This window comes from Leuciscus leuciscus (assembly GCF_965113295.1).
Source record: "Leuciscus leuciscus genome assembly, chromosome: 2".
In the NCBI taxonomy this organism is placed as follows: Eukaryota; Metazoa; Chordata; class Actinopteri; order Cypriniformes; family Leuciscidae; genus Leuciscus; species Leuciscus leuciscus.
In genome coordinates, this window is record NC_138726.1 from 64,250,363 (window position 1) to 64,266,125 (window position 15,763).

Below are 15,763 nucleotides of genomic sequence, written 5' to 3' on the forward strand. Positions count from 1 at the left end.
TTATATAACTTTAAAAGATATCATAAATCCTCCAAAAACTGCACAAATGTGGAGTAAAAACATTAATAAACAGAGTAAAATTACATTTGTAAAAAAAAAAAAAAAAAAAAACTATTATTCTATTACAAAATTACATGTTATTGCCAAAGACCGTGAGTGTCACTATTTTTTTCACGCTAACATAAAAACAGATATCATCATTTTTTTGTTGTTGTTGTAGATCTAGAAAGGGTTGAGAGCCATACAAAGTTTCATGCCATTTGGACAAAGAGAACATTATTTTTTAAATTCAGCAAAAGTCATTTGTGGGTTAAAAAGACCCCAAAGACCATCAGAGTGTTCAAAAAATTAAATTAAGCGAAATTATTAACCTAATTTCAACTTTTTATGTCATAGTGAATTGATCAAATATGTCAATTACATCAAGTGCAGTGAATTTATCAATTACAACAGATTAGAGATTATTACAAGAGATTATTTAATGCAGAAACAATATCCAGCATTGAATAAACATCCATACCAAGAACCTGAAAGCTGAAGCCCAAATACAACATCCCTAAACAAAAGATGTGGAAATAGTGATTGACTTCAGCTACCATTCCTGCATTTGCTCTGTAAACCGCTAAAATGAGAGAATATTGATACACATCCACGTTCAGTTGGTGTTTGATCGTAATAATTCAGGTACCTGTAAAATGAAAAAAATGAATAAATACCTGTAAATTTAACAGAGTTTTTCTGTAGAACGTTTAATGAAAATTTCTGTAAACGTTTTTTTGCACTTTTTTAAAATTAGGACATTAGGAATTACTGTCATTTGTCATTAATGGAATAACAGTTAAAATAACAGCCGAGTTGTTCATTTTACAGATATTGTTTGTAATTTTAAGTTTTGAGAACAACTTAAAAGAAAAGAAAACGACTGTAAAAAATAAAAATAAAAAAGTGAGTTATTTTCCGTATAATTAGGAAACGCAAGTCTGTTTAGGGGGGTCCCTCTTCTGGTCCTTCTTTTGGAAGACATTCCCATCGGATTGGGTTCTCCACGAAAGTTTAGCTTCTCCTGACACTCCCTCCTCCTGCAGGATCTGCTCCATCTGAAGAACACAAACTTTTGAACAATATTTCTGCAGTGGAATGACGAGTGGTAAGCAGAGCGAATCTCACCTTGGCTAAAATCTTGTTCTTCACTTCCAGATCATTCAGATTTTGACTTGATTTCACCTCCAGTTTCACAATCTGTCTCTTCCGATCTGTGGGACGAACACACTGATGAGGAATTCAGTCGTAAAGAACAATGTACAATCAATAATTAAGCAGAACTTCTTCCATAAATAAAACGTCTTGCTCTGTTAGACACAAATGTATATGATTTGCTCAACACTAACTAAATAAACATTTAATGTTTAATCATTAACATTAGTTTTGATCAGCAGATCTCATGATCATGATCTGATTTAAAGTTGTCCCCGCTGTGAATATGTTCTCATTAAGTTATAAAAAAGTTATTTTTGAATGTTCAAAATAAAAAAGAATTCTTGATTATGCGCACTTTAAGGGAACATTCCATTTTAGAATTTTGCAAACATTATGGGAACGTTTCAGAAGGTTTAGAGAACATTAAAAATTAGCAAAATAATAATAAATAAATAAACTTTAAAAAGGTATTAGCTAAAACGATGATCATTTTAATTAAATCTAAGTATGTGTAAGGCAAAACACATTCAACTAAATGAAATTCTGAAAAAAAGTGTATATATTAAGATAATAACTCACCAAAATAACACACAAAAGGATAATTGCTCAGACAATAGCTGTCATACCAAACACCCCCATAAACTTTAGCACACAATTGATCGCTTGGTTTTCCAGGTGCCCATTTTGTGAAAGTAGAGTTGCTCTGATCTGACCAGGCGTAGGGTCCAGAACTTGTAGTGCGATTCAATCCAAGCCACGCATGTCCCAGTCCCACTTTTTCCAGCAGCTGATCGTGATCCTCCTGGTCATCAACGGTGGCGAGATCCGTGTAATGCTGTCTGCAGTGCTTCTGCGCATTCGCCCAGGCCATGGGCTGGGACACATAGACAAACTCATGAAGCCTAGAGGAGGTCACGTGCAACAGAGCTGAAGAAAGAAGAAGCCATCAGTTCACATTCATGATTCAGCCGCTAAAGGCCCGTTCACACCAAGAACGACAACTACAAATATATCAGCTTTCACACCAGCTAAAGATATCGTTCTGTTTATTATAAGCGCACGCTCGTCTGTCGCTTTAAATGCTCGAGCTCGTTAACAGCAGGATGGATTCTGATTGGCTGTCAATGTTTTTATTGCTCATCAGCTGGATAAAACCTGTGCCGTTATCGTTATAGCTGTGCTGTGAACTCTGCTATTCTTTAATATCTTTATCGTTATCGTTATCGTCCTGGGTGTGAACGGGCCTTAAAATAATGAATATATTCGTTTCACCCCCTTTCCTCAGCTAACAAAAATGTCAAAGCCTCAGATTTTTTTTATGCTTTTTTTTTAAATGTTCAAAATATTTACATCTAAAGGGAACATTCCATTGTAGAATCCTTCAAACATTAAGTGAACGTTACTTTAGAATGTTATTTCTCTGATCATTCCAAAACAAGTAGTTACAAATTTAAAAATGTTAAACTAACATTCTACAAATGTTTCAGAAATAAAAACATCCCACGATTGATGTGCAAATAATGTTGTTGTGCTAACGCTTTCAGAACATTATTAAAGGGGCTATATGCTTTTTTCTGAAATTTAAACTCGCGACTGACACCTGTGGCCAAAAAACAGAACTGCTCTTCCTTTCTGCTCGCTCTCGCAGCGCGCGCTCGTACGTGCACACTTCACAAGTCATCTGCTGCAAGGAGGTCAACATTATGTTTACAGAGGTAAGAATTATTTATCTGAAATTAGTGATCTGAAACGTTTAACATGAACGCGCTTGACGTCACATCCGCAGACAGCGCGGGAAAAATCCGACCCGACAGAAAATAGGAAAAATAGGATACAGGCTTATAGGTGCACCCACTGTGAGCGGACAAGGTGTCAGTATGCTCATCAGGAGATGTTTGAGTCATAAATGGTAAAATAAAAAGGCTATTGTTACGTTTATTTTGGGGAAAAAGATGCATATAGCCCCTTTAAAGATCCAAATAACATTGAACGAACATTCTGTTGAGGTTCCTGGAAGAAGGATTGGTCAAAACTTTGCCAGAACGTTCCCTGTTTTGCTACTCGGATGGGAAAATCATTGTAAATGAGAAAGTAACCAGAGGTGTAAAGTCCAGGTACAGAAAGTAAAGGTCCTCCTCAGTATTTCGTTCCAATAACCTGGATTTTGCTAGTTAGCACAGTTTTTTAGCCAGGAGAGGAGCTGGCTGAGTCCATGGGTGGAATAAACATATAGCAGGGCTTTTACTTTCTGACCCCAGGACTTTACACCTCTGAAATGAACACATTTACAAAAACCATAAACTAACCTGAGAAAAGCAGAAACTGTAAGCTGTTCCTCATGATGAGACACCTATGAGAAAGACAAACACATCGACTTGTTAAACTGCTCAAATGCTTGTATTAAACATGTTTTAATCTTGAGTGCTCAAACTGCTCTTTGATTAGTCAAAACATGTTTACTAAGATATAACGTATCTTCATGTTCCAATCTCAGCATTATGGGAAATAAAGGTATATTGTTAAAATCACAAAAGGCCAAATCATAGAAATTTTATTAAAACCAAAAACACCTTTCAAAGTGACCAAAGAGTTTAACTTACATCCAGAAAACGCTTTCAAAGTCCAGCAGAACTGCTTGAGTGTTTCCAGGATCCTGTTAGATTCTCACAATCAAAACTTCAGCTTTAAAACACAGAGAGCTTCCTCAAATAAGCATGACCATCATTTACCAGCAGCGGACAGACTGAAGGACTTTTTAGTCTCAATTTGTAAGTTATCACATATGGCATATGCAAAAGCCTGTCGTCTCAGATGCAAAATATTTTTGTATGAAGACAGACATTGATTTACATTTCGAATTTGCTAAAGCAATTTAAATGGATTTGCAGAGCGAATAGCCACTACAGCCATATATTGAAAGTAGCCACTAACTGCTTATATCTTAAAGCTCGACCATTAACATTGAGTTTTGTCTGACATTTGCTGTATTTTACGGCTCCATCTGAAAGGTCAACCTGTTTAGGACGACGTTAAACCATTTTCTCCTACAGACAGTGGCTTGCAGTTTACAACACAGATTAAATCAAATTACACAATAGATGCAATGAAGACTGAGTGAAACACACCCAGAAGTCATTTTTTGTTGGATCATCTGACGCATACATCGCAGAGTATAGAAGGACGTAGTCGTGCCTTGGCTTGATGATGACCTTGGAGTCGTTAGGCCCAAACTCAAGGCATGGAGCGCTGACAGAGAGCGTTTGTAAATCGGCCACTCACTTGACTGATGCCACTCACTTCTATCCAGTGATTGGCCGGCCACAGGAGCGTGGAACACTGCTATGGCCACCACATAGACTTTGAGCGTGGAGGGGGTACGACCCGCGTCCAGCAGCTCTTGTAGAAAGGAAAGTACCAGCGGTATTTTACATGAAGTAGGGTCTTTTGAGCAACATTTGGAGAAAACAGACCACTTAAGGGCGTAGAGGCGTCTCGTGGATGGAGCTCTAGCCTCAGATATAGTGTTTAGGACTCTTGCTGGGAGGTCCGTTTCAACTCTGGACTCACAACTCAGGTCCGTATCAACTCAAGCAGCTGAATCAACTTGGGGAACCAAGGCTGGTCAACAGTCTTGGACTTGAAACAGTCGGTCTGCCCTCGCACAGAGCTCCCCAACCTGTGTTGGAGGCGTCCGTGGTGACCACCTTCCTACTCGAGACCAACCCCATGCTTACTCCAAACTAATAATGATTGGTGTCCTTTCAAGTGGCCAGGGCTCTGATGCAGCCTTGGTCCACCTTGACGCGAAGGTGACCTGATTGCCAGGTGTGGGTTGGGTTTCAGTCAGTACTGCAGGTGTACAGCAGGCCCAGCGGAAGTACTGACGATGTGGAGGCCATGAGGCCTAGCATCCTTTGAAAAGCTCTGAGAGGGGAAAGGCCCCTAACTCTGAACTATGTCGCGAGCCGCTAGATAGTCTGAGCGCGCTCGGGTGTCAGCCATGCTCACATTTGGTTTGAGTCTAAAACTGCTCCCAGGAAAGAGATCCTCTGGCTGGGAGACAGTGAGCTCTTGCCTGGATTGAGTCTGAGTCCAAGGCATTTCAAATGGCTGAGGAGCAGATCTGTGAGAGATTAACTCTCTACATCCCCTTCGGTCTCAGGGCGGAAAGTGCTGCATCCACACACTTCGTAAAAGTGCGTGGTGTCAGAGACCGAATGGTAGGACTGTATACTGTTAGGCCACCCCTTCGAATACAAATCTAAAAAACAGTCTGTGATGGGGGGGCTATTTGACTTGGCGTGCCACGACTGTTCAGTGTGAACTTCAGGGAAGAATGGTGCTGTTGGAAACTTTTCCTTCGTCAAAGCAGAGACCAGGAGACGTTGGGATATCTTTCAACAGAAGTTACTCTTTATTGAGAACTCACTGTGCATTGCTGTATTCATCAAGTCTAACTAGGGCAGTAGACATTGTAGTTTATTTACATTTCAAGGGGCAGGGATTTACATTGAGGTGGATACACTCGGAAAACAAAGCATGTAAATGAAGTTTACAGGTTTAGGAACCCGCCCTAGACTCTAGAGTGTTACCAATCCTAATCCAATCAGCATAACTATTCAAATGCATAGATGCTAATCCAATCAGCCTAACTATTCAACGACTGGGGCTGGGGCTCGGGCTCCAAGAGCCATTAAAGACAGAAGGTGAGAGTCTCCGTAATCTGACTCATTTATCTTACAATAGAGAAAACAGGTCTGGCAGGAATCTCTTGCTGGAAACTCGGTAATCATCATTTATACCTCAAATGCTAAATTCAGTCTACTAAACTTTCTCAGTTTATATACTATTGTATTGGAACCTAAATTAAACATATAATAAATCTGTAGTACAACAGTGCTGATATATAGCTCGGCGTCCAGTCCAGCTCTGGCATCGCTCTGGTCTCTAGCCGGCGTGAGCTCACTTACAACCGTTCGCTCGGCCCTTTCGTGCTGTTTCTTTCTCCGAGGTTCCTGGGAGAAAGGAAATGGGAGAGTGCGAGGGGCGGAGTCATTATCTGAAAAGAAAGCGATCCGCGAGAGGAGAGTGAGAGAGACATACTCTCGCTCGTCTCTGTGAGCGCAGCTTCTGCGTGACAGGCAACGCACTCACTGTGAATAAAAGGCTTCAATAAATAGCAGAAAAAGGAGTTTTCCTCATAGAGTCTAGCAGATGCAATACGAGTAAACGTTTTGAAAGGGAACTACTATTTGGTGCGTCGTTGTTTTTCCATTGGCTTTTAATTTATTTAAGAGAAGCAACCATTTAATTTTTCTGTTTAATAATGACTTTAGTTTTAGAGAATTGTCAGTTATGAATATTGCGGCAGTGGGTTCAGTTGCATTTGTATAGAATTTTTATATTTTCATTTTAGCATTAGCCACAGCACTCATGCAAAAGAGTAATCCAGAGCTCTGTACATTTGCAATATGGTGATACACAGATAAATGATTAGATAAGCCAAAGCACTTTAAGTGCTGCATTCGATACTGTTGACCATGATGGCTGTTTTTAATTGTGCTTTATAAATAAATTGAGATTGAGATTGAGATTTAGTTCTTCACTTTTAAAACAAAGTTTGTTCAGTGACATTAATCGTATGGTCCTTTTGGAAGACATTCCCATCGGATTGGTTCCTATATGTCAGTTTTACATCTTCTTTCAGCCCGTTCTCCATCAGCATCTGCTCAATCTGAAGAATACAAACAGCATTTAAGTATTTCACTCCAAAAACCTTTACTCTTCACAAAAAGACAAAATGCAAATGAGGAAAAGCTAATGTTAGCAAAGAGAAAAGACACGTGTATATATTGCTTTGATATTCTGTTCTCTAATGCAACTACATTTACACATTTTTAAGTGTCCAGATCATTTTTGGGGGTCACTATATATTAACTACACTGCATTTCTACTCACCATTGATAAAATGTGTTTCTTTACTTCAGAATCATTCACATTTTGACTTGCTTTGACCATCAGTCTCACCGTCTGTGTCCTCCTCTCTGTGGAACACACATAAAACACATCAAAGTGCTTAATGGACAAAAGTGGGGAAGCAAAATGGCTCCTCTATGGTATTACTGCGAAAACAGTTATGTTACATCGACATGTTACTACGGTGGCCCTAAACGGACAAACGCGTTTTGTCACTATGTTGTTCTTCGTGCAGAGAAGCTTCAGCTAAAGTCAGCGAATAAAACACTGACACAATGATGAACAAGTCACAATAATATTCGCAATAACATATCGTTTTACTGAATAATTAAGTAAACCTAATTTCTTAATTTATCTTTGTAAAGAAACCTCATTGCTGAACTGGCTACTCTCTGCTGTCTCAGACGACAACATCACTTCCTGTCGGCCACCGTAACTTCTGTTGATTGCAATTCACCACCTCACCACTAGATGCCTCTAAAATCACACAGTGCACCTTTAAAGTAAACTTCACAGATTCTCTATTTCAGGCATGTTCAATGTTTAATTGGTTTTCCTTGAATTTTGAAGGGAAGAGGTCAAATGTGCAAGAATACTCACTATTGTAGCAGACAGGAGGATATTTAAGGTTACATTCCCCATCATTAAACATTCCAATAAGAGATGTTCTCGCACAAAACTGGCTGCCACCATTATTGTTCGGCTGTCCAATGGCCCACGGTCTGAAGGAGGATTTGCTCTGATCGGACCATATCCAGGGAGCAGCGGCATCCGTCCGATAGAGTCCAGTCCAGATCCATTCTGCTCCGAGACCAGCACGCAGAGTGTGCAGAAACTCTTGATGATCCGTGAGATCATCAATGGTGGCAAGATCCGTGTAATGCTGTCTGCAGTGTGTCTGAGCCTCAGACCAGCTCATGTTCTCAGGCACAAAGTAAAACACGTGAGTCTGTGAGAGCGTCGCGTGCATCAGAGCTGAAGGAGGAAGATACCAACACTTCAACATCTTAAGCCTTTATTTAGTCATTTCTGTGCATAAAGTAGGCTACAGCTATACTTGTCTTTTTGGATGATTGATTGACAGAGACTGTGACATAATTTATGGACTCTTGTTTCACCCACAGAATAAAAAAGAAATACTCTCAATCTCACAATTCTGCGAAATAAAGTCATAACTTCAAGTTATAAAAACTCAGAATTGCGAGAAAATTCTGAATTGCTAGATAAAAACTTGCAAATACAAGAGATAAAGTCTGAATAGCAACATATAAACTTGCAATTCTGGCTTTTTTTTCTCTTCACAATTCCAAGACAAACTAGTCTAAAAACTAAACTAGCTCTATCTCACAATTCTGAAATTTTCTCCACATTGTGACTCACAATTGCAAGAAATATAATTGTGAAATATAAACTCGTAATTATGAGAAAAAGTCAGTATTGCTAGATGTAAACACACAAATGTGAGGAAAAATGCTGAATTGTAGATATAAACTCGCAAGAAATAAAGCCGGAATAGCAATATATAAACTTGCAACTAAGAAAAAAAAAGTCAGAATTGTGAGGTATAAACTAGTCTAAAAAAACTGAACTAGCCATATCTCACAATTCTAACATTTTTCTCCAAATTGTGACTCGCAACTGCGAATTATAAAGTTTGAATTGTGAGATATAAGCTCGGAATTACGATAAAAGGTCAGAATTGCGAGATATGAACACACAAATGTGAGGAAAAAGGCTGAATTGAGATATATAAACTCACAACTCTGAGAGAAAAGTCATAATTGATAGATATAAACTGGGAATGAGGGGAAAAAAAGTCAGAATTGCAATATATAAACTCACAAAACAAGAAATAATGTCTGAATTGCGAAATCTAAACTCGCAAATACAAGAAATAAGTCTAAATTGCGAGATTTAAATTCACAATCGCAAGAAATATAGTCAAAATTGCGAGATATAAAACGTGCAAATACAAGAAATGTCTGAATTGCGAGATCTAAACTCGCAAATACAAGAAATAATGTCAGAATTGCAAGATATAAACTCACAACTGCAAGAAATAAGTCTGATTTGTGACATATAAATTTGGAATTGTGTGGGAAAAAAAGCCAGAATTGCGAGATATACAGTGGGGAGAACAAGTATTTGATACACTGCCGATTTTGCAGGTTTTCCCACTTACAAAGCATGTAGAGGTCTGTAATGTTTATCATAGGTACTCTTCAACTGTGAGAGACGGAATCTAAAGCAAAAATCCAGAAAATCACTTGATTTTGAAGTAATTAATTTGCATTTTATTGCATGACATAAGTATTTGATACATCAGAAAAGCAGAACTTAATATCTAGTTCAGAAACCTTTGTTTGCAATTACAGAGATCATACATTTCCTGTAGTTCTTGACCAGGTTTGCACACACTGCAGCAGGGATTCTGGCCCACTCCTCCATACAGACCTTCTCCAGATCCTTCAGGTTTCGGGGCTGTCGCTGGGCAATACGGACTTTCAGCTCCCTCCAAAGATTTTCTATTGGGTTCAGGTCTGGAGACTGGCTAGGCCACTCCAGGACCTTGAGATGCTTCTTTCGGAGCCACTCCTTAGTTGCCCTGGCTGTGTGTTTCGGGTCGTTGTCATGCTGGAAGACCCAGCCACGACCCATCTTCAATGCTCTTACTGAGGGAAGGAAGTTGTTGGCCAAGATCTCGTGATACATGTCCCCATTCATCCTCCCCTCAATACGGTGCAGTTGTCCTGTCCCCTTTAAAGAAAAGCATCCCCAAAGAATGATGTTTCCACCTCCATGCTTCACGGTTGGGATGGTGTTCTTGGGGTGGTACTCATCCTTCTTCCTCCAAACACGGTGAGTGGAGTTTAGACCAAAAAGCTCTATTTTTTGTCTCATCAGACCACATGACCTTCTACCATTCCTCCTCTCGATCATCCAGATGGTCATTGGCAAACTTCAGACGGGCCTGGACATGCGCTGGCTTGAGCAGGGGGACCTTGCATGCGCTGCAGGATTTTAATCCATGACGGCGTAGTGTGTTACTAATGGTTTTCTTTGAGACTGTGGTCCCAGCTCTCTTCAGGTCATTGACCAGGTCCTGCCGTGTAGTTCTGGGCTGATCCCTCACCTTCCTCATGATCATTGATGCCCCACGAGGTGAGATTTTGCATGGTGCCCCAGACCGAGGGAGATTGACGTCATCTTGAACTTCTTCCATTTTCTAATAATTGCGCTAACAGTTGTTGCCTTCTCACCAAACTGCTTGCCTATTGTCCTGTAGCCCATCCCAGCCTTGTGCAGGTCTACAATTTTATCCCTAATGTCCTTACACAGCTCTCTGGTCTTGGCCATTGTGGAGAGGTTGGAGTCTGTTTGATTGAGTGTGTGGACAGATGTCTTTTATACAGCTAACAAGTTCAAACAGGTGCAATTAATTCAGGTAATGAGTGGAGAACAGGAGGGCTTCTTAAAGAAAAACTAACAGGTCTATGAGAGCCGGAATTCTTACTGGTTGGTAGGTGATCAAATACTTATGTCATGCAATAAAATGCAAATTAATTACTTATAAATTTTTGTTTTAGATTCCGTTTCTCACAGTTGAAGTGTACCTATGATAAAAATTACAGACCTCTACATGCTTTGTAAGTAGGAAAACCTGCAAAATTGGCAGTTATTTGTTCTCCCCACTGTAAACTATATAAAGATACATATGCGAGACAAAGATACAACTGAGAAAATGCAGAAATGTGAGATTTGATTATATCAATCTTTTTTCTCCAAATTGTGATAAACTCACAATTGCGAGTTATAAGGTCCGAGTTGTGACAAACTCGCAATTATGAGGAAAAATTAACTAAGCTATAAACTTGCAACTCTGAGGGAAAAAAAGTCACAACTGTGATATAAATTTGGATTTGTGAGGAAAAAAGCCAGAATTGCGAGTTTAGATATATATAACAATCATGACTTTTTATTCAAAATTGTGATAAACGTGCAATTGCGAGTTATGAAGTGTATGAGATAAACGTGCAACTCTGAGAAAGTCATAAATGTGAGAACTAAAAACGCAATTTCTATGTCGCAAAGGACAGCTTTTGGGACTGTCCAAAGCCAGGAGCTGTAGTTCGAGGGTTAGAGAGGAGTTAGGAAAGCATGGCATGACTAGATGGATTCCGGTGCAAAAAGAGATAATTTATTAACAATCCAAGGGCAATAAATACAATGGGTGCAGCTTTAAGCAAAATAACTGTTACCATAATAAAAATACATTAGACAGAACAAACATCACAATCCCCACATATGTTGCCCCCTGGTTATGCCAAATGGTATGACCGCTGCTATTATAAGCGCGTTCCGGGCTACGCGCGCGCTATCGGACCGAGCAGAATCAACAGGTAAGCACAAAACAACATCACAGAGCTGCATCGTTTAAGGAACCAATAAACAGTCTGTAAAAAAAACACTAGACTCCTTGCTTTCACACCTGCCTCATTTAGTTTGGTTGAATCGCACAAGAGTTCGTTTCCCCCCTTCAAGACAGCCACTCTTCAAGACTGGCGTGACAAAAAGTCAGCGATAATGTTCATAGCTCCAGCCCTATATTGGACTTTAAACTTAAAGGGTTAAAGGGAAAGATACTAACGGGTAATTCTGGCATTACTGCCTCTCATTTTGTTAAGCCACTGTAAAGCTCTATGGTCCGATTCTACCACAAAGTCTTTGCCGATTAAGTAGAATTTAAGAGTGTCCAATGCCCACTTAAATGGCCAGAGCCTCTTTCTCAGTCGTGGAGATCCTGGTTTCTCTTGGAAACAATTTTCTACTTCTGAAGTAGTTTCCCCCTCTCCCTGTAACAACACAGCACCCAAACCGACTTCTCTGAATGGCTTGTTGAAATCTGGGCTCTGTAAGACTGGAGCATTACACGAACATCCTTCAAGTCTCGAAAAGTTTGTTCACATTCTGGAGTCCAGGCCACTTTTTGGGGGCTGTTTTTCTTTGTCAGGTTGGTAAGTACAGCAGCTCTACTGGAGAAGTTGGGTTATAAACATCCTGTACCATCCAGCCATGCCCAGGAGTGAGTGAACCCTTTTGTTGGTTGACGGTAATGGACAAGACAAGACAAGTCTACCTGTGGCCTGATGGAAGCTCCTCCTAGCACGTAGCCCAGGTAAGAGACTTCTGACTTAGCAATGTGACACTTTTTAGCATTGGCGACTAAACCAGCACTTTGACGTCTATCGAACACCTCCGTCAAATGTTCCAAATGCTCTTTCCAGGTTGCACTAAAGACAACAATGTCATCCAGGTATGCTGCCACCACACCGTCCATACCTCTTAGGACTAGGACCAGCCGTTGAAAGGTTGCCGCAGCCCCATGCAATCCGAAGGGCATAACGTTAAAATTGTAAAGCCCACTAGAGACACGAAAAGCTGTTAATGCTTTAGTTGTCTCAGCCAAGGGAACTTGCCAGAAACATTTGCAGGTTGTCAGGTACTTGGCCTTGCCCAGCCGCTCAATTAACTCCTCAACTCTTGGCATGGGGTATGGATCAAATGCAGACAGAGTTGAGTTTTGAGAAGTCCACGCAAAATCTTAGGGTGCTTTCACACCTGCCTCATTTAGTTTGGTTGAATCGCACTAGAGTTTGTTTTCCCCTAGCCGGTTCGTTTGGGCAGGTGTGAATGCGGCAATTGCACTCGGGTGCGCACCAAAAGCGGACCAAACAAGCGTACCGAGATCTCCTGGAAGAGGTGGCCTCTGTACGATTTGAAACGAACTCTGGAGCGGTTCGTTTGTGGTGAGAAAGCGATCCGACTTCGAACAGAACCAACTGCCAAAGAACTGCGCATTTTTGGACTAACCCAGTTGCCGTAGTCAGCTGCGCTGTGCATTATGGGATGAGGAGAAATGTTTGTTGACAGTCTGCACTTTAAGCATGGCAGCTCGCGGACAAACTTGGAGTTGTGAGGAGGTGCGGAGCCTGATAGAAATAAATTAACATTATTTTCGAGCCGCATCCTCGCTTCATTATCAAACATTATTGTTTGTCTAAAGTGGTGTAGACAAACTATATAATAATAAAATATGACCAGGGATACAATTAGCTCACGCAGTCGTCTCTCCATAGTAAACAGCGGTGTGTTGTCTTCCACCTCTTTGTTTACTTCCTGGAGTTCTGTTGGAATTTCCCCGCACGTTAATTCTGACCAAACGAAGTGCAGTTATGGAAGTGCGTTCAAGACACATCTGGCCAACGAGTGATATGGATGTCGTCACGTGACTGCATTTTGGTTCATTTTATCAACTCATAAACTGATTCGGACCAGAGCGATCAGTGTGGTGTGAAAAGGAACCAAAACGCCTGAAAAATGCTACAAAGTATCATTTTTCGACCTTGGTCCAGACCAAATGAACCAAACTACAGATGTGAAAGCACCCTTAGTGTGCCATCTTTCTTTGGTACCAGCTCCACTGGACTGCACCATTCACTGGAAGAAGTGGATGGTCCGTAGCACCTCGTCTGGCCCTTGCCACTTGGCTAGCAAACCGTTGTCAGATGTTCGTCTGTCTAGTACATCGTTTAAGCGCTTTGTTTACATTTCATTACATCATCCCGGATACACTCAGCTACGGACGTTAGAAACTCCACAAGACATACATTCAGTAACATATGAATTTCGAGTTTAGCCATATCTCGCAATTTACTTTTTTCCACAAATTGTGAAATAAAATCAAAATTGTGAGTTATAAAGTCTGAATTGTGAGGCATAAACTCGCAATTATGAGAAAGTCTGAATTGAAAGATAAGTCGCAATTACTTTATTTTTATTAGTGGAAGAAACAAGATTTCATACTAAATCCCCAATTAAAAGATTATAAAATTTTGCACAAAACAAAAACAAAACTAACCTGGAAAAAGAACCAAGAGCGAAACATTCTTCATCGTGAAGGACCTACTGTACGAGCAAACCACCAAACTACTTAGACTTAGCTCTCCTCAGCCAATTGTTTTCCTCTCGTGTAGTTGAATGGCATTAGCATTACCTGCTTTATCATTTTGCACACTTTGCAAAAGATATTGAAATTCAACGAGTGACATCACAGATTTGCATGCCAGAATAATTTATATTGCATAACTTACAAACAGTTGAAGCATGAGAAATATGTTGATTATTTACAATTTAAAGTCAAAGCATGCCAAAAAACAGTGGAGTAAAAAAAGAAAAGAAAATAATAATAAAATAAAAAAATTATATAATATATATATATATATATATATATATATATACAGGGTTGGGGAGTAACGGAATACATGTAACGGCGTTATGTAATCAGAATACAAAAATCCAGTAACTGTAATCCGTTACAGTTACGTCAAAAAACATAGTAATCAGATTATAGTTACATTTTGAAAAAAGGGGGAATACTTTCAGGATTACAATGGTTTCATTTAAAACTAAATAAGTATTTTGGCATAATAACACTATATTAAGCGCTGCTTGATTGTACAGTAGTTCCTGGTTCTGTTGCCAGTAATGACTCACGTGTGCCACGCGCTGGTGCGTGTGCAAATAACAGCTGTCTACAATCTCCTCAGACGCAGATTGAATCACTGCTGCTAGTAGAAACGATGCTGCCTGCGGGTAAAATCGCTTTTAATTCATGGAAATTCCGCTGCTATTTTGTAGAAATTAGGAGAGTAGCTTTTTTAGTACCCAAAATGTCCTTTCTTATCTTTTCTCACGTAACGGGATGTTCGCTGTCTAGGTAACGTAGGGGAACTCCCACTGCCAACGCCCCACGTCCAGTCAGGCAAATTAAGAAAGATCACGGCTTTAGTCAACATGTAGGCCTATTTTAAAATAAACTAATATGTAGATTGTGTAAAAAATGTAAATGTTGAGTTTTTATTTTTTAGTTAAAAATTAGTTAAAAATAAAACAAAATAATCTGTAATACCATACATTAGCCACTAGATGTCTGTATAGCCCTTTACATAAATACATTTCAGGCATGTGTGTATATTTTGCAAATATTGTACACTGGACCAAATTCTAAAAAAAAAAAAAATTTATATATTTCTTCTTGCTTGACTTTATTTATATATGTGACCTTGAAGTAATCCCAAAGTAATCAGTTACATTACTTTCATATTATAGTACTTGGATTACGTTACTGAATACTTTTTTTATGAAGTAATTTGTAACTGTAACGGAATACATTTTTAAAGTAACCCTCCCAAGCCTGTATATATATATATATATATATATATATATTTATATATACACACACACCTCACTCTAAAAGTTAACAGTTACTCTGATGCACAAAGAAACCTGTTTAGCCAAATGATTTGTTCTATGTAAGGCTGAACTCAAACCAGCATCATGAATACCTGGAAAGATTTTACCTGAGATTTAAAATTTATGTAAAAACTGGCATATATATATATAACATATATAACATTATAACACTATAACATTATAGTGGAAGCTTGTGAACAAAACTCCTTCACATTGTCACATGAATGGTTTTACATTTCAGTTGCCCTTGTAAATTAAGATAAATAAACAAATCACA

The 15,763-nt window shown here is 39.3% G+C and overlaps 2 protein-coding genes across 2 annotated transcripts; both read right to left on the minus strand.

Annotated features, from left to right (window-relative positions):
• Positions 1-732: 732 nt before the first annotated feature.
• On the minus strand, positions 733-4,465 carry LOC309483288 (C-type lectin 1-like). The gene is made up of 5 exons (XM_082149027.1): positions 3,798-4,465; positions 3,504-3,547; positions 1,777-2,124; positions 1,168-1,253; positions 733-1,097 (listed from the first exon to the last, which is right to left on the minus strand). Coding segments are annotated over exons 1-5 (612 nt in total). The 5' UTR covers positions 3,800-4,465; the 3' UTR covers positions 733-965.
• Positions 4,466-5,643: 1,178 nt separating this feature from the next.
• LOC309492621 (C-type lectin 1-like) lies at positions 5,644-8,142 on the minus strand. The gene is made up of 3 exons (XM_082161632.1): positions 7,774-8,142; positions 7,156-7,241; positions 5,644-6,931 (listed from the first exon to the last, which is right to left on the minus strand). Exons 1-3 carry the CDS (start codon positions 8,090-8,092, stop codon positions 6,806-6,808), a joined length of 531 nt encoding a protein of 176 aa, XP_082017758.1. The 5' UTR covers positions 8,093-8,142; the 3' UTR covers positions 5,644-6,805.
• Between the last annotated feature and the right edge of the window lie 7,621 nt (positions 8,143-15,763).

What these genes read in the sequence shown, in the direction of transcription:
- LOC309483288 (XM_082149027.1), bottom strand. An exon ending in ACAGTTTCTGCTTTTCTCAG is followed by an intron (nt 2,125 to 3,503) that starts GTTAGTTTATGG and finishes TTCTTTCTTCAG; the next exon opens with CTCTGTTGCACGTGACCTCC. An exon ending in AGAACAAGATTTTAGCCAAG is followed by an intron (nt 1,098 to 1,167) that starts GTGAGATTCGCT and finishes TGTGTTCTTCAG; the next exon opens with ATGGAGCAGATCCTGCAGGA.
- LOC309492621 (XM_082161632.1), bottom strand. Translation starts at nt 8,092, where the DNA reads ATGAGCTGGTCTGAGGCTCAGACACACTGCAGACAGCATTACACGGAT. An exon ending in TCCTCCTGTCTGCTACAATA is followed by an intron (nt 7,242 to 7,773) that starts GTGAGTATTCTT and finishes TGTGTTCCACAG; the next exon opens with AGAGGAGGACACAGACGGTG. An exon ending in AGAAACACATTTTATCAATG is followed by an intron (nt 6,932 to 7,155) that starts GTGAGTAGAAAT and finishes TGTATTCTTCAG; the next exon opens with ATTGAGCAGATGCTGATGGA.